Below are 18,841 nucleotides of genomic sequence, written 5' to 3'. Positions count from 1 at the left end.
AGTCGGTAGAGTTACCGACTCCAAAAAAGTAACTTGTTACAATGTAGTCAGAGTTTTCAAGAGTAACTTGTTACAGTTACACTTACTTTGAAAAAGTAATGTCTATTTTTTCTGTTACTGTATATAAGTCAGAGGTAAATCACAAGCCAAATGATGGACAAATTTATTTAATGGACACGTACAAAGACATGCAGGTAGTCAAAATTGCATGTGGGCCCCTCTGTGGTGGTTTTTTTACAAGAGTAGGCCAGCTTCCCTCTTAGCAAAGGTTTAATAGCACCCCCCCTCCCCTCCCCCCTTTTTTTTTTTCTTTTTACCGGACTCGAAATAGGAGGAAAAGTTTTAAGAATTCCCTTTGAAGACTGACCTCCGCTTTCGGTATTCGGTAGGGAAGAATTTTCTTAGTGACTACCACTACTAAACTGGAAGGGGAGCCATGTTGTGGAAAGGGTAAAGGTGGAGAGGGTATGGGAATTATGAAAGTTTGAAAAAGGGGAAAGCACAAACTGTACATTGGTCATTAACAGTGTTGCTGTTGGATAATTTTGCTAAAAAAGGAAGTCACTGTAACGGTATCTCCTGTTGCAGTTAGTGCAAAAAAAGGACCAATGTTACAGGTTGCTCTAACTTAAAGTAACTAAGTTACATTTACAAGTTACTGAAAAAAGTAACTTGTTACCAGTAACACGTTACTAGTAACTAGTTACTGGCGTGCAGTGAAATTTTTAAAAATGCGTGTCTTGAGGCAAAGCCAGTTCTTGTCCAATTACTACTTTCAATATTTGAAGAAAGATCTGAAATACTTCAAACAGTAAATATGTAAATTTGCTTGTTGAAATCTAATAACAGTAAATTAAATACTAAATCCTGTTAAATTCAATAGAGACAAGACGTGGATATTCCAAATTCCAAATATTTGCACTCCTCTATTAAACACCTCAGCAGCACTCGTGGTGTGTTCCAGCTAGGGCTTAGGTCCCTGTTGATACTAATTTTCTTCAGTGTATTGCTCCCCCCCCTTCTTGCCCCCTTTCCTGACTGTTTCTGTGTTGTGTTGACTTTTTATGCATAGAGCCACTTGATCATGTTTCAGAGTATCGGCACTCATTTCCATCATTGTTGTATGCCGTTGACAGCAGCCACTGTTTAACCTGGAAGACCTAAGCTATGGGCGCAGACATTTTGGTGCTGCTGTGTTGCCGCGTGCATGCCTTCTTTGATAAATCGCGATTTTCGGGGTGCAGTGTGGCTTTATGACACGTTGAAAGTGAGTTTTTAAGCCCCAGACAGAGTAGCGATGCCGCACTGCTCTGTACTGGGCTGTTTCAACCAACTGGTAGGTGGAAAACGCCTGCTTTGCTTCACGCTGGCAAAGAATCACTGGGGCCTAGTGTAACCTACAGCCACTAGAAAGGCATAGCTTAATTAGGAGCTCTAGCGTAACCTAGGGCCACTAAATAAGCTACGCTAGCGTAACCGAGCCTGACCCTGTCACACCGGTGTGCTGTCTCGAAATCTTGAATAAGTAAACACTACTGTAATGGTTATCAAGCGGCACTCGGACCAATTCCGCCCGTCAAGGTTGGCCACAATTGGGTGCATAAAGCTGGCCACCCTGATGACAGGCACCAAAATGGCTGCCAGCGTGCGTCAGTGTCGTTACTCTTAATTAAGCGTAGCTTGTTTAGTGGCTCTAGTTATGCATATTCCCCCCACATCATTGTCATCATCACTGCACATTATTTGCAGCTGTGCTCTTTTTATCCCTCAAGCAGTTGCTCTTTCTCTGCACCATTGGTGGCTGCTGCTGTAGCCTCCCACCTCCTCCTCCTCCCCTCCCCTTCTCACATCGCCAGGCTGATCACAGTGGAGGACGAGCTTCGGCGGGAGCAGCGCGAGATGCAGGGCATGATCCGGGCCAAGCAGCAGCTGATTGACGCCCAGGAGCGCAAGATCCAGACGCTGGACGCAGCCAACCAGCGACTGCTGGGGGCTCTGGCACAGCTGCGCCAGCACTACCAGGACCAGGTGCAGCTTGAGCCCTCCCCCCACAGGCTGCAGCAGGTGCACAACGGAGGGGCAGCCCCACCGCCCCCGCCCACCTACCGCAGCAGCTCCTGCTGACGGACCACCGAGGGGAGGGAAAAACGGGAAAGGTGGCCGCTTGGCTGCTGGCACTTTTGCTACTGTCTTTGGCGCACTCGCAGTTGGGCACAGAGCACGCGTGGGTGGCACCTGGGAAGGTTTATTCACTCGCTGTCTTGATAAAAAAAGGGTGTTTCGGGTACCCCGAGACGCTCATTCTGGATTTGTGTAGTGCCGCTAGCAGGCGGGTTGTGATCGGTTCCCTAGTGGCCCGGTGTGTGTACTTATTGCAGAAGCTGCAATGCCTGTTCTGTTTCGACTCTTCAATGTTCCTCTGTTGTGCATTTCAAAATGTGAGTGGGATACGTGCAGCAGTATCGGACGGCCACACTCAGTATTTACCATTGGGGAGCCACATCTGAATATCTTTCTTGTCTTGCATAGGAGAAATGGCATGGCGGAAGATATCTTCGCCCTAGTAATTCTGTGCATGCAGTGACAAGTGCAGCCCTTCAACTGTCAGAGCCGAGCTAGCCTCAGAAGGACCTTTTTACTGGAAAGGGTTTAGTCTGCTTGGTCCTGCTTCAGGGCATGTTCGCTCAATGTGTTGGGTGGAGAAAACAATTTCAACGTGGTAACTGGTTCTGGGTTCTTAACAGCAGACACGAACACGAGCCGCTGTAAAAGTTTACCATGGTTTCCAATGTTGCACTGAATTTATCCTCATGTTACCATTTGCCACTTACTTTTGTGAGCTGTTTTACTTTTCTCACTATGATGAGCTTCTCGTAATAAGTGGATGCCTAGGGCTGTACGTATGGCAACCATCCTGCAGTTTCTGTGCATAATGTTTGCCTTGGGGCTTTATATATATACATATATTATATACATTGCCTAACATCGAGCCGATTTTGACTGGCACCTGGAGTCTTAGAGGGAACTCTTGTTCTCCACTTGCGGACAGTCGCACATATTGTACTTGTGGGTGTATAACACTAGCTTCAAAATCATGTGACCGTCAGTCTGAAGATAGCAGTAGGTTTAGGAACTTGTGTATTTCTTTACCTGAAGTGTTTAACATGTCCGTCTTCTGCTGTTACGTGACTTGTGTTCAAAATGTTTTCTTGAAAACTGCACTCCTGAAATTAGTCTAGCTTGCTTGGGGCTTCTTACGTTTGTAATTTACCGTGTTTTTGTTGGTAGATCGCACTGGGCACTCTGAAAGCTCCACAACCCAAGAGTGCTGTGGAATTTCAGAGCATATTTTGACTTCTGGAGTGGCACTTGTTATTGCACATGGGCTTGGCTTGTGTCTTAGACAAAATTTTTCCGCAACCTGGATGACAACGGGAGAAAGTATTTGTTGTTCCTGCCTGAGCTCTGTTAACGTGGTCGAATAACTGGAGGATTTGAAAGTTCTTTGGTTTTAAATGGCAGGCATGGTTCTCACTTTTGAACCATCAGTTTGAAGTGATGTAATGCTTACCTCAGCTGAGATTCGTTGGACTTAATGGTCTTGCACAGGCAGTATGGAGAAGAAAAAAAAAGGTATTCTGACTCAAAAATGGAGTCGGGGAAGGCGGTACGTAAGACGTGTTACTGTGAATACTTTGCAAGCTTTTCATGTTTTTCTTTCATTTTTTTTTTTTTCCCTGCATATATTTCATGCCTCTGTGTTTTGCATTTAGATACTTTAAGGGTTGATGGTTCAGCGGGAACGAAGAACTTTACTCATGGGCAAAAAGGGAAAAAAGGAAGGTAGTTTGTACATAAAAGTAAATTTCCAGGGATAAAAACTGATGTATAGCGTAACGAAAGCTTCAGTGATACTATAGATTTTTGTACAAATTGCTGCCCTTGTTTGGCTACAGCAGTTCAGGGAGTGCGAGTGTTTAATTGTAGCTGTCGTTTGTGACTAGTTGTGTAAATTTTGCTTTTTGTTTTGTTTTCAGTTTAACGGAAATTTTGCTCTTTTTTTTTTTTTCACAGGATATAAGTGCTGTCAGCGTGTTTGGCGCACGTTTTAAGCTGATATTGTAACAGTTTATTTTTATTTGAATCTGAGTGTCGTCTATGATGGCTAGAAGGCTAGGAACCTAACTGCTACACCTGACTGCTCGGTGGGCAACCTTGCCACTGCCAGATTCATCACCAAAGAGAAGCACTTCCTCCCCCTATGTGAAAACATTTTGTTTGTTGATTTTCATGTGCATCCAAGGACAAGTCATTGACAGCGAGAGCAATGGAGCTAGAGTGCAAAGCTCTATGCCCTGTGCTGTTTATTCACACTTGCGCATTTTTACATGCGGTACTGTCCAGAGGAGCTTATAGAGAAAGAACTCTATATATGTTAACTATGTGCAAATATATATATATATATATATACATATAAATAATATGCTATACGTATTGGAGCGCTGTTGACTGCTTTTTTGTTTGGTTATGTAGCAGTTGAGGTTATTGGAACTATGCAGCCTGCCAGCGAAGTGAAACGGGTCACGCAACGTGAACCGAACCCTATGCAAAATTACATTGTGCCCACATTTTTTTTCGCCATTTTCTGCACAAGTTCTTCGCTGTTTTTCACCAACACCCGTTTCTACAGAATTGTGTCACTGAGATTTTTACATGTTGTGCCGGTTGCAATGTACACAGTGCGGAATGTCTGCTGAGCATGTGAGAAGAGCTGAACAGAAAGATATTCTTGCGTTGCTGCTAGCTGTAAAAAAAAAATTATGTTGAGTTATCAGATTTCGCATAATGTGTTGAATCCCGGGATGATCTAACCAGTACTATCTGGCACAAGCGTACATTTTGCAAGACTGTTTCCTTGAAAATGATGAGACGCACCTGTGGTGTGCAGCGCACTCAGAAGACTGGCACAAGTTCAACCAGCCTTGTTCCCCATCCCCTATCCCCCCCCCCTTTTGGAGTCCGGGATGCGTATTGCTTAATTTTCTCAGGGGCTGTACTTGTCCGAAGTATCGGATCCGAGGTGCTGGCAAAGATGTACCACGTTGGCTGTTTAAGTTGGCCTATCTTCGTTTTGTCATGCTCAAGGCGGTGTAGTTAATGAGGGCTTCTAAAAGCTGTGCGCACGCTAGTACTTTATGGGTGCATGCACGCTTGCTGTGGCGTGCAGAACGAACTACTTGCCTTGTGGAATGCAACGTGCCTTGCACAAACCGCACACTTCCTTCAGTTTTAGAGAGAGAAAAAGGGGCGGCGAGGCTGTTTAAAGCATGTATTAATCTTAGTTTGCCACACACAACTCATTTTTGTCATTGGTGGCACCTAGCATATTATTGTACGAATCAAATATATTTATATCTAGTGCTGTGCAAAAGTTTTTGTAAATAAATTGTCTATATTTTATGCTGGGTCTTGAGATTCAGTGTATTAGCTCTGCAGCGAGCTTGGTTGCTGTCCAGGACTGAACTGGAAAACTCGCAACTAGGGATGAGCGTGTCCGTAGGTGTGCTGCCTTTTTGACAGTGGAACAGGGAAAGCATATGACTTGCTCCTCTTTCTGAAGTTCACCAAAAGGGCGATAACCATTTCAGGTGAGTGAGTGCTGGCATCCTCGGGTAGCCAGAAATATTGGCAGTGAATTCCCTGCTGGGTTGTTTAGTAGGTCACAAAATGGCACCCATGGCAGGCGGTTCATAAACAAAATGATTCACATGTTTAAAGTGCTAACAAATCACTTGCTGTAATATGTGTCAATACCTGCATTGGCAACAAGAGGACAAAAATGTGGCTCTCGTGTTTGGTTGGGCTACCAGCTCAAGTCAAGCAGGTGAGGGAATTCATTTCTGAATATTGTGGGTAAGCAGTGCTGTCCAAGCAGGAGGGAGCTTTAATTTTGTTGTGTTTGTTACAATCGTTCAGTACGGTGTGCACATAAGGCGGCTCGTTCCATTGTTCTCTTGCGAGAGGAAAGTACGAGTTCAAAATATATAGTCCTGCTGAAGTTAGGACGCATAGTTTTGAAGGATATCTGGACAATGTATTCTGCAGCGATGCAGAAAGTAAAAGGCTTTTAGCTTTGCAGCCTGTCTGTGCAGGGGATGTAGGTCCCCCTTTTTTCTATTGTGGCAATAAAAGAAGACGAGGAAAAGGCAATAAGAAGGTAGGAAAGTAAGCAGAGGCAGCGTTAAGTGAAAGATGGTACAGCTTTGTGTGGGCACTTCAGTAGAGACTTTTAGTACTTGTCACTCGGAAATTGTAGCTGTTTTGTTTATCAACTGTGTGCGCAATTGCGTGTGGTCTTTGTGCCTGGGCAGTTGCAGCAGATACTATGCATTGGCTTCTGCCTCTGGAGCTGGGCTCATGGGACAGGTTCCTGGATCTGCCGGTGTATCAAGCTCAGTTGACTGAAGGTGTGAGGGCCACCAGTCAAAAGATTGAGAGAAGCTTGCCTCCCCCAAAAAGAGGGTTTGGAAGAAGGGAGCAGCGACAAGAGGATTTGAGCATGTGCGTCCCCGCCTGAGAAAATATTTTTGGGCTGAAAAAAGGGAAAGGGGATCGGGAGGGAGGGGACCCGGGGAGGGTGCACGTAAAGAAGGCAAATGAAAAATAAGGTTGGCCAAGTTAAAAAAAATTTAAAACCATGCTTCTGCACCCAGTGTATGTGGACCCTAAGCTGTGCAGTCTTGTGGAGACTCGAGTCCACTGGCAAACTCTAAAGCATCTTCCTTCTTTATCTACTTAGGGGTTCCACAGCTCTCTGCAAATCTGTGTAGTTGTGTGCTTTGTGATGTTGGGGAGTGCACTTACAGCATTGATAGTAGTGTCGTGCAGCTGGGAGCTCGAGTAGCAGTATGTATGAAGTGTTTCAAGATGTGTTGGGCTGCTGAAGGTGGTACTCGCCACAGAAGAGCAGCTGTGTTGTACATTATGCAGTGACCTTTAGGGACAGGAGATTGGGGTTGGGAATTGATGCTGGCTGGTCATGGCATTCAAGCTTGGTCGTCTTATTAGTGGTTATTGATGTGTAGCACAATGGGGGAAGGTCATCTAGAGTTTATAGGGGTCATAGCAAGCTTGTCATAAAAGTGAGAGTGAATCATTGTGGCCACAGAAACGTCTAAGCACTTGAGGTGCCTTGCCTCTTTGTGCTGAATCGCTAACTTCATGACGGTTCTGAGCTGGGCATGATCCTGCAGAACAAAAATCAAGGTGAGACGAAGTGCTGTGATGGTGCATATGGAATTTCTGTTAAGTACTGTGCCTCAAGTCTCTCTCATTGTTACGTTATCCACCTGTGGAACTGCACCTGGTGGAGTAAACGTGGTTGAACAGTCTGCACAAGCACAAGTTGTCAAGCAACCTTATGTGAGCCCCTTCACCCTTTGTTACGGCCAGGCATATCAAGTTCAAAGTTGTCAGTTGCTTGCATGTCTTGCAGAGTCCGTGGGTACTCAAACCAAACTGACAGATATCAAGTCCAAGTACCCGCAGTTCGTCAGTGACTGGTGTGGCAGCTGAACTGATCTTGTTACGTTAAAGATCCCCAGGTAGTCAAAATTAATCCGGAGCCCTCCACTACGGCGCGCCTCATCACCTGCGTTGCGTCGGCGCGTTAAACCCCTCAATCAATCAATCAATGAACTGATCTTGTATTGGAAATCGGGCTCGGAGGCTCATTTTCTCCCTGCCTTGTTAGCCACTTGTGTATAGCACAACTTGGCTGAAATTTCCAGGCCAGTACAAGGACATGGAAAACGTCAAGAGCTTGCAGGAGATAGCATTGCATAGTAAGGTCTTTATGTCGACCACAGTACGGCATCGTGCGGATGAGAAATTTTACGTTTGGGATGTTTCATAGTTTCCATGCCAAGGGTACAGGGGAAATGTTAAACAGCAGTGGTGCAAGCATGGAGCCTTACAGTACCCCACGTTTCATTGCAAATAGACTGACAGGCTTGCCGTCCACTCATACTGATAGCGACTGTGAGCACAGGAAAAAGCGTAACACTTTGGTTACATGACGGAAACCCCCAATGATTGTCTCGTCGTCAACATTGTGACGTGCCTTGGCAGTGATGGTAGTCGCCACAGTACATACGAGATGGCTGTGTGGGGAACATGCAAGATAAAAGGCCATTGTTTACACCTGGGATCGGTCATAATTAGTCGGAGCGGGTTGATATTTTTTGTTTTGTTCATGCTAGCATAATACTAATCGAGTGAGCAGCACTGGCTCAAATAGCTTGCATATTTTAGGAGTCAAGTAAATGGGTCTGTAAGCAGAAAACCAGCAGGCAGTTTTCCCCGCTCAGGGCTACGCACCACCAGAGAGTGCTTTCACTTTGGTGGAATGACACTCTTACCCCATTCGTCGCTCAATTCTTAAAATAGTGCTCCCAGGGCCTCAGTCGCCCTGTCTGCAAAATCATCTGGGCTGATATCGAGAGCTAGGCGAATGTCAGCTGATGGGTCAAACAGACAGACCCTCCGCTCCGGAAAGTCCACACCATAAGGCCTTGTTCCCCGTACCAGAGCGAAGGGCAGCATACCAGTCGTGCCACCGACTATGTGACAATTGCTTCTTGTAGCGTTGTGCCCATGCCTAGATATCGTTCACCACGGCATAAGCGTCGAGTTTTGAAGGATGAACCTCTGCTCAGCAGCACTTGGCACATGGTTTGAAGAGCTTCGGGATAGAGCGTCGGGATGATGCTCGTTAGCTGTTGTAGGTGTAGTACAAGCTGCGAGGACGGATAGCAGGGTAGAAACGAGGTTCTTGGTGGCTAGTGAGGAGGCTCATTTGTCCGAGCGAACTTAATCCCAGTGAGCAATTCAGACTTGGAGACAAAGTTTCTTTTGAGCCTCTTTGTTCATTGGCACATTCAGCCTGCTCCTGCACACACACCAATATAGCTTTACTGGGTTTTAAATACAATATAGGAACCAAGCAAAACTTGGAAGCAGCCTTTTTTCCTGCCTGCACAGTACGTGATTTGTCAACTGAATTTTATACTTGAAGCGGTGAAGTTACCATGGAATATCTTGAGGGGGAGTGCAGGAAGCCCACAAGGCATGGAAACTAATTATTGAATTTTCATAGGGATTCAGAAATGAAAATTCACTACTATGCAGAGCTATTGAGCGCATGTTCACACACACACAACACATTTTTCTTTATGTGGTATTCCTCGGTCACCTCCCTCGTCAACAACCCTCGTCGCGTGTATAGAAAAGATCGTAGTATACTGAAGCACACCCGTGTTCTGAACAATGGTGTGTGACACGCGAGTGCACGTTGCTTTCTAGTCGCAGCATGTGTTCATGCAATCTACTGTTTATACACTGACCAGTTTGACCAATCTAAACGTGGCTGCAAGAAAATGACAGTTGCTAGGCAATCCCTTTTTTACAACAAAGCAGAAGCAAGTACCTCTGTGCTTAACTATGCACCTTTTCTTTTGAAAACACAAATTAACCTGTTCTGAATTTTTTCGATGTTACCACAGATTTTGCTCATCTTATTGGGTGCAGAAAAAGAATTCTGACACCAAAACGGCCTCTGCTGCATTTCTGAGACCATGCGACAGCTTGTGCACATAAGGTATAACAGCAAAATTTTAAGAATGTTCTACAGTACACTGTCCTCAACACGCTAATAATTTTACCCACTTCATGAGTTTCTGCGCTGTCACACAGATAACACGTTCCGGAAACCCTGCCATTCTTAAATGCACTAAATGTGCTAGAAAACTATCAGAAATCTGATGAGAACATGATCTAGAAAGTGCTGAAAGCAGACATAAAGCAGTGCCATTTTTTTACTATCTGTGAATGAGCGGAGTGTTTAGAACTGGTTTTTCTGATCTTCAGATATACATGTCCAGCAGATATGCGTATCAGTTAATTTAATCCTCAAGTCTAAAAACTGCAGCTCGTTATTAGAAGGTACTTAATGCGTGAATCGCAACCTAAAGCCACTCTAGTGGAACACTTGAAGAACAGTATTAATCAATTCTTCACAAACACAAAAAAAGTCATCTACGAGTACAGGTGCAGTGCTTGAACTGATGCAAACTCCCGACTGTTGGCGATGCACATTACCCTTCTATTCAACACTGGTTGAGGCCAAGTAAAAAAACAGAATTTCAAGGTACAGACACACTGCTGCTACAAAACTTTTGTTCATTGTTGTCTTTGGTAATAGAGTTGTCTTTGGTAATTCATCCTAAGGAATACTGTACACCGACTCTAAAAATGTTACAATTAACAAGATTATATTGTAAAGGAAAGCTAACAAGACAATTCGGAAATGATAAGCACTAGACTGCATGACCACAGGTGCTCACTAAAAATTTCGTGCATGTTGCATGTCATTGAACACAGGTGCCTGCAGTACTTAAAAATACTGCGATTCTTTCTGTACACAAGAATCGTTTAATGGTCATTCACTGATTCTTGTGTGGAGGTGACTGAGGTATATAACATAAAGAAAAAGGTTTGCTGTGTGTGAGCATGCCCTCGAAAGCTCTGCATGATAGCAAATTTTCATTTCTGAATGCCTCTGAAAATTAAATAATCAGTTTCTATGCCTTGTGGGTTTTTTGCACTGTTTTTGTTGGTATGATGTCGTTGGTGAGAGATCACGGGGTGTTGGTCATGGCATTTGTGTGTGTTCACTTTTCGATGAATTAGTTGTGGGTTCAGTGCCGTCCTGTCCACTTCCTTCCTTGTGTATTTGTTTTCTACGCTGCCCCTCCAGATGTTCAACCAGTACTAACTCACCCAAATGTTGATTCTTCCGTCATGGAATAGCAAAGTGCTCAACTTTGACTTAACTATTAGATATGTTAGCCCACCAGTTTACAAATGTCTTCATTCAAAGCACTCTGAAATGAGGCATCATTCCTAACAGAACATCAAGAACAAATCAAGTCAGAATGCTCTCTTACAAGATGGAGTAGTATGCTCGCTGCATCGGTGTAGGACACGTCAGAGCGATTGCCATATAAGCGTTCGTGGGCTTGGCTGCGGGCGGTCCTGCGCTCGGGATGGAGGTCGGGGTTCATATTCTTTGGTAGGGGTCGTACAGAGATATGTTTACGCCACTCGTCTGACAAAGGGGCTAGGTGGGTTTGTTCTGCACAGGGCCAGTTGATGCATTGCAGAACAAAGCGGCCTGCTGGAGTGTGTGTCAGACGGAGGCGCTGGCTTGCGAGATGGCCTTCAATGAGTTCCTCAATAGTGTTGTGAAGACCCATTTCAAGAAGCTTGGTTGTCGATATACTCATAGGGAGCCCGAGTGCTTGTTTAAATGCCTTCCGAATGATCCTGTTTAGTGCTTCAATGTCGGATTTGGTTAGGGCCATGTATGGAGCGACATAGGTGAGGCGAGAAATGACGAAAGCGTGAATTAGTCTCATTGTGTCCTTTTCTTTCATTCCTCGATGCCGGTTAGTGACTCACCTAATCATATGCACGACTTGAGCTGACATATTACGCAGTTTTGACAAGGCAAAGTCGTTTCGGGTATTGGCTTGGATGGTAAGGCCTAATATCTTGAGTGAGGCCTAATATCTTGCAGCGAGCTCCGCTGACAACCAAACCATGGTTGCAGTGACAACAACCAGAAGCCATTTAACTTCATGCGCATCCATCCGTACGACATCCCCACGAGACGCCGAAGAACTCGCCATTGCCTTAGCCCTCATCCAATGTTCCAGCAGAGTCATCATCACTGACTCTCAAGCAGCCTGCCGCAGTTTCCTTTCAGGGAGGGTTGCACCAACGACCCGGCGGTTACTTCAGCGATACCGTCCATCTCACCGAGTGGCGATCATTTGGACACCTGCCCATGCCTCTGTAACGGGCAACAACTTCGCCCACCAACAGGCTCGCGAACTGGCCTACCGAGCCCCAGAGGTCACCGCAGCTCCGACGCCACTTCTGAGCTATCAGGAAATTACCCAATTTTACCGGACCACCACACAAAAATTCCCGTGCCCTCACCCATCCCTCAGCAAAACTCAGGAAATAACACTCCGACAATTACAAGCAGGCGCGTACGTTCACCCGGTTCGAATGAATTTATTGTTTTCCACACAGTACTCCGCGCTATGCAAGTTTTGTCCACAGCTAGGTACCCTCCAGCATATAATTGTGGAATGCGCTCACAACCCAGCCCTACCACCCCTCTCCACCTGTTCCTTTCCTGAGCTGTGGGAGACACTGTTGACCAGCTGTCAACCGGAGGACCAGACTCTCCTGGTGATACGGGCCAAGACGGCGAGGGCAACGCATGGATTCCCGGACTAGGGTTCCACTCTCACATTTGAGCTCATTAAAATGTTTTGTCTCTCTCTCTCTGCTTTGAGTTGAACTCAACCGGCCAAACTGCTTTGAATCCACTCACCGGCAAGCCAGAGTCACTGTTAATAATAGGGACTCTGGCTAGTCAGTGGGCAGAAGCAGTTTTGCCAGTTGTAAAATCACTGCATGCTCCCAAGCAGATGCGAAATGACACTAGCGAGGATGGCCGTCCTGTATGGGAGCAGTCTGTCTTGATCATTACCCAACCGGATCAACTACCTTCGCTTACTGACTAGCCAGAGTCACTGTTAATTATTGATAGTGGCTCTGGCTAGTCAGTGAGCAGAAACGGTTTGGCCAATTGGGTAAAAGTCAAGACGGACTGCTCCCATGCAGGACACTCTGCCATGATGCAGCTCTAACTCTAAATTTAGACTGTTATACAGTTCGCGGTCAGATTAACAGAATATTTGCACTAAAAGGCATGCAGTGCATGGAGGAAAGAATTAAGGATCAGGAAATAGCATTCTATTACAACCTTGAAGCCTATATAGTCATAACAAGTACCAAAATCGAAGTTGGCCAACATGTTTTTGTCACAAAAGTGCAGGTATAACACTACAATAAAAATTTTGCAGGAACTCCAAATAGGAATTGTGGCATAGTGTATATAACCGCTTATATACTTCAATGTGCCTGCGAACCACTCCCAAACTCGGTGCGCTTGAGAAGTCATACTTTTATGAGTATGAATTCTCACATATACCCCCATTATGATCCATGCGTTGACAGCACAAAGCAGTCATTAGTCACATAACATAGTTATATGTCAAAACGCAGTGATATAGCTAGCACAGTCATAATCATAACTCACATGTAGGTCATCCCATACTCAGAACAGCCATGCATGCAAGTGATATAACTCAGTTCGGCTGTTTTTTTTTTTTTGATGTCTCACGGGCACACGTAGTTGCTTGGGTCGCAGTATTAATGTCATATCCCACACCACAGAACTTTGTCATAACACGTCAACTCGTATGCATGACATCAAGACAGACTGCTCCCATCCAGTACAGCAATCCTCGCTGGTGTCGTTTCGCAACTGCAACCCTGCAACTGATCAGTCTGTCTTGATTTTACCCAGCCGGGTAGGGGGGTGATTTGGCAACGCCTCCAAGGACCCTGCCATGACATGTAAATGTGCGTTCGTCAGATTTCGGGGGCTTGCTGGGTCGAGCGCTCCGGCTCTGGTGAACACAGTTGCGAAGGTTGACTTCGTCGCTCAAGTTCTCTTTTCCTATATGTTGCAGTGCTAAGATCCTCTCTCTGGAATTTGTGGCACAGAAATGATATTGCAGACGAGAAAGGTGCACGCGTTTCTCGTTATGTCCTTGCACTGGCAGGATAAAATGTTTGTGAACTCGTATAACGGTCCATCATTTTAAGGACAACTTAACTAGGTAGCACTTTTATTTTGGTCTTGGTACGTATTTTCAAATAATTAATCGGACTGCGCCTTTGCCTGTTACACAATTTAAGCAGCCGCGCTTTTTTTTTTTTTCTTTTTTACCCAGCGCTTCGCGCGCCGCCAAAGGTGTTGCGGTGACGCTGCGCCCCATAAGGTGGCAGCACCGTTAAAAAAGAAGAAACAGCGGAAAGACGTCCCGACTCCCCACACTCTACCAACCGTGCCGTCGCTCTAGTAAACTCCACACACACTTCGCACGCACGCACGCACGCATGGCATGATTGTCGCCTCGTCGTTCTAAGGTTGGTCTGTTGCCGCTCGAGAAGTCGTAATCAATGTCGGTCACGCAGACTCTTCCGTGAAACGAGGCTGGCCGGGGGTTTGCGATGACAAGTGAGGGAATAGTTCTTCCAGTTTCTCTAGTATCTGGTCGTCGCGAGACCAGCGTTGCGTGCGCCTGCATAGCATCGTCTGCAAGCAACCATCCCTGCGTGAGGTCAGCATTAGCTGGTCGGCCTCCAAGCCTAAACAGAGTTCGTGTGTGACGCGGTCGTTGCTTTCGTCGGCGTGCGGGTCGCATCGCGGCGGCTGGGACATGGTTTCGGCGCTGCTGCCTGCTGGGAGAAGTCACCGTTGGAGGAGGCCCCGACTATGAATGACAGCCTTCCGCCTCGACATGTGCTGCGCGGGCTGAAAAAGTTATGAACCCCATCACTGATGGACAGGTAAGCAACAAGTTACGCTTGCTGGCGTCCCGTCTTCGGAAATGTTGCGTCGTCTGTAATTGGTTTGTCTTCGGTGCGGCATGTGGCCTGTGTTCCTGACGTCTCGCACGCAGAGCAGCCGGATGGGCAAACATCCAGCGTCAACGGAGAAGCGCTTTCTAAGAGGAGGACGACGGAAAACACTCGTCCTGCTCTTGGCAATGCTATGATCCGGGAAACATTCGACAGATCCGGCAGGGAAGAAATTCGTCAAGCAGTGTTTGCTTCGTCAGAATGATCGTTCGAAGCAAGTTCTGTTTGCCGCTTTCCGCGTACGCGAATTTCGAGGTGTACGCGGGGTGGGGGAGCATGGGTCTGAACCGCGGGGGAGGTTTTCGCCGTCGCCGCCCACCACCTGTTGATGTGTTCCCGCGGTGCCGCCGCTGTCGTCGCCCTTATCGTGACTGAGATTCAGCTCTTGTTTGCTCGATGCTGATACATGGAATGCCGCACGACTTTCACTGACCCACTGCCGCCGATCAAATCGGTCCTGCCATGGGCTTGGTCATTAAATCGTGGAGAGCGTGATCGTGGAAGTCGCATGCTCTTAAATGTTTGTGGGTGTTTTCTACCCGTTTTTCTTTCATTGTCTTTGCCATTTTGCTTCGCATTAGGAAGCAAACAAAGTTGGTTAGGTCTGTTATCTAACTACGCTATTTTGTGTTCTTGAAATAAACGTCTCGAATATAACGTGTCTTTCATTTTCTGTGTTCCGTCAGTCATCTATATATCCACCTCTACCGCCGGTGTATGGTTTCAGAAACACGTGTAGGTATGCGTAGAGGGTTTGTAGGGTGTGCGGATGGGAAAAGCACACGCATTTTTGAGCGTGCTTCCGTCGCTACAAGGGAAGAATGTACTTGGAGCAGCTACCACATTTTAATGTCATCATTTTTCGGCTTCTGGATATTATACCCATGCCACACTTACACGAAAAATGACATTAAGTGCTTAATGCCTTAACTTTTAATGCCATTAATTCGCTGCTACACGCAAAAATCTAATGCCATTCGCTCTAATGTCATTTTGGTTTAAGGAGTTCTGCACAACTCCTTTACCTTCACGAACACCTTAAATCTGCTTACCCTCGAACGCAATGAGCACCAAATGAAACCAACGAAACTCTCAGAACCAGAGTGTTGACGCGGAAACGTAGCTGAACTTCGAAATAAGGCGATTTGTTATGCACCCTTGGTGCCGAAGTTTTGAAGTTCACTAAAACAGCGGCAAAAGGCAAAACATCGTGTCGCTCGTCGTGCTAAATTTTTCGGATTTGGCTACCACTGGCAGGCGATGGCAGCTGATGAAGCCAGTTTTAAAAATGGCTCACACCATTTTTAAGAAAACACTGTTTTTCATAATGTTTTCTTTCACAAAAAAACATTTGTACCGTTGTAAGATGTTTTTCTCTACGTTAAAGACTTCTAAAATATGAGTGAATTTCTCTTTTTGGTAATGATCACTGTCATGCTTAACATATTAATGCCTTTGCGGTTTCGCGTGTAGCACGGCCCGACCAGTTAATGTCATTTGGCATCTTAAGGCCTTCAGCACTTAATGTCATCTTACCCGAGAAACGTGTGCCACAAAGTTACACATTTGCGTTACATGTTGAACAACAAAAGCACATACAATTTAACAGTCATAAGCACTCTATTGATGAAAGGTACCTGACAGTTACTTGTACCAGGAATTTTAACACAGTTGCATTGACAAGTTTCAATAAGAAATGTGTTACAGTGACCGAAAAGAAGTAATATCGTTACTTTTTCATTCCTGTAAAAAAAAAAACACAAAAATACCAGACGTTGAATTTAACAACATAATCTTTTTTATGTAGAGTTATGAAGTCAAGCGGTGGAGGGGGAAACGTCACTTATTTTAAGGTGCCAAGAACGGAAACAAAAAGCCACCAATTACATTAGTTGACTTGTTCTAGGCCCTCTGCTCAGTTAGTGCTCGTGCGATTTGGTGCATGGTTGAAATACAATTTCATGCCAGCACCTGTACCAAAAATATTGCTACACAAAAGACAACACAAAATTAGGAGGTAGCAACCTTGTTTTACTATGGGTTGTATGTGCCACTTTCTCTTTTGCTCTTTGCATCAAAGTGTTCGGTTGAAAAGTTGTTAAAACTCAAATTAGTTGTTATCCGAAATTTTCATCCACAAAGTTTGTGTTACTTGACGGAGAAAACATTTTGTCCTTTGCTAAATAGAATTTCTTCCTGTGCATTGGATGGAATTTCAGTGTTTTGTCGAATGAAAGTTCCTTGATCGTGGGACACGTCAACTTGCGCATTGTTACTAGGATTGCTGAACAATGCTAGAGTAAGCATGCATCCGGTAACAGAATTTTGCCAAACTTCTTTTTGCGTTTTTAAGGATTAGCTTCAGTTTCCGCGAGGGCCCACTGCATGATGAAATGGCTGTGTTGGTGTTTCAGTTTTTTTTACTGTACACGAATAAAAGTAACTGTCATGACATAACCACAGTTACCATGCAATAAAGTAGCAAGTTACCGCAAACATAACTAGTTATTGTTACTATGTTATTAGTTACTAGTTAACGCTCCAACTGAAACGTGCACTTTTCCTCTTTAGCAGTGAGTGAAACACATCCCCCACAAGCTAGCTATGTGAGATGTAAATGCGGTACTGTTAGGAAGGGATGAGCTGCACGTACTCTTCAAACTGGCATAACCATTCTCGATGTCATGCTGGGAATTTGGGAGTTCTTCAGTTTGTTAAAACGGTGCCTGTGATCAGTTTTTATGTCCATCATCAGTCAATTTGAGCCCATGTTTTATCGAAAGGATTTCAACCACCTCTAACAGGGGGTTGAAATCCCCAGTGGTTAATTTCAGGAAAGAGCTACCACACCACCTCAACAAAATTATTTCTTTGCTGTTTTGTCGGCAGCAAAGATTTTTTTTTTTTTCGTTTCCCTCTAATCATTCATCTAATCTTGCACACATAATTAATTTCATGGTTATTTTATTTTGCACAGTGTTTGGCAAAAACACTGACCTGTTCTTTCAGCAACATGGAAAAATTTACACAGACTGTCGTCACTACACCAAGTGACGACAGCATTTCACAGTGCCTGAACATTGCCAGTACTGAACACTCCTTGCAGTCAAACAAAGCTAATGTTGCTATGCATGGCTAAGAAACCTATACAAATGAGTCATGAAATTACAGTTTCTGCATGGGATAAGGAGCTAGTCAGTCCTTGAAGCGAACGATTGTTCAAATCATGTGGTACAAGATGAATTGAATCACTTTTGCATTGCCAGAAACTAAAGAAAGGCACAAGAAGTCAACGAGCTCTGATGCCTGCTCAATATCACCTGTGCATCCCTGCTCATGGCATGTGCGGAGCGCATGATTTGATGGCTACCCAGAGATGACAATACCCCGTTCCCCTGGGCAGACCAAATTACTCCGTAACCCCCCTTTAACCACGGTGGACTTCATACAATTAGCGTTTTCTTCACATATTGAACCACAAATTCTCTTCAGTCTTGTTTACGAGCTATAGGAGCTTTTCCGTGAACTGACCACTGAAAAGGGGGATAAGGCACACTACGTGGGTACGATCTCTGACTGTTGACACTGTTCCTCTCAAGCAAAATGCAACAATAAAAAAGCCTATGCATTATGCGAGATTTGAGCTTACTTTCACGAACCACAGGTGTTCGAAGTTGAAAAAAGACAAGTATGATTTGGCTTGTGAAATAATAGACACACATTTTTTTAGTGAGCAGAAGTGTGCAATAGCAGGGGAGATCTTGGTTCAGGTTGCAACTCTTGAATTCCAAAATTATAAGTTTGATGAGAGAAGGAGCACTTCTGGGTGATTTGTTCACACGCTATTATGGGGGAACGTCCCAGGGTTGTAAAAGTGTCAGGAAATTGCTGGTTAGTTACGTGAGGGGTAATTCAGTGTGCAAAGTGGGCTTGGGAAGTAAAAGAAAAGACCTAGCTTTTGCTGTAGAATTTACTCTTCATTCTACAAATTTTCGGTACTGTTCCCTTTAAAGTATTTCTCTCACATTCACAAATAAGGCACCACATTCACCATTTTCTGTCTGTAGGTACACTTCCTAGAATGCACTGTGCAACCGTGGGGAGTTTTCATAATGTGTGCAGTTCAGGTGCTTTTTGGGTAGTGCATTGATTTGATTTGATTGTAGGGTTTAACGCGCCGACGCAACGCAGGCGATGAGGTGCGCCGTAGTGG

The 18,841-nt window shown here is 45.0% G+C and overlaps 2 protein-coding genes across 7 annotated transcripts in view; both read left to right on the top strand.

Annotated features, from left to right (window-relative positions):
- Raskol (Ras GTPase-activating protein raskol) overlaps positions 1-5,460 on the top strand; it is a 78,698-nt gene extending 73,238 nt beyond the window's left edge. For 5 of the 6 annotated variants that reach the window (XM_077684274.1, XM_077684267.1, XM_077684283.1 and 2 more), the window contains one exon: positions 1,857-5,460. In XM_077684274.1, the coding sequence (XP_077540400.1) occupies positions 1,857-2,124 (268 nt within the window). In that variant the 3' untranslated portion in view covers positions 2,125-5,460. Of the gene's footprint in view, positions 1-1,813 lie in introns of all 6 variants that reach the window. The other variant, XM_077684292.1, reaches the window with a different exon arrangement.
- An 8,553-nt stretch (positions 5,461-14,013) lies between these two features.
- Positions 14,014-18,841, top strand: part of Rgl (Ral guanine nucleotide dissociation stimulator-like) — a 60,222-nt gene continuing 55,394 nt past the window's right edge. Inside the window, exon 1 of the mRNA XM_077684257.1 lies at positions 14,014-14,556. Coding sequence (XP_077540383.1) covers positions 14,533-14,556 — 24 coding nt within the window. The 5' untranslated portion in view covers positions 14,014-14,532. The remainder of the gene's footprint in view (positions 14,557-18,841) is intronic.

The sequence above is a fragment of the Haemaphysalis longicornis genome, unplaced genomic scaffold (genome assembly GCF_048455015.1).
Source record: "Haemaphysalis longicornis isolate Haplotype H1 unplaced genomic scaffold, Haemaphysalis longicornis Haplotype H1 scaffold_1, whole genome shotgun sequence".
Classification (NCBI taxonomy): domain Eukaryota; kingdom Metazoa; phylum Arthropoda; class Arachnida; order Ixodida; family Ixodidae; genus Haemaphysalis; species Haemaphysalis longicornis.
Note: the sequence above shows the minus strand (reverse complement) of the source record. Positions and strands in the feature narration are given on the sequence as shown.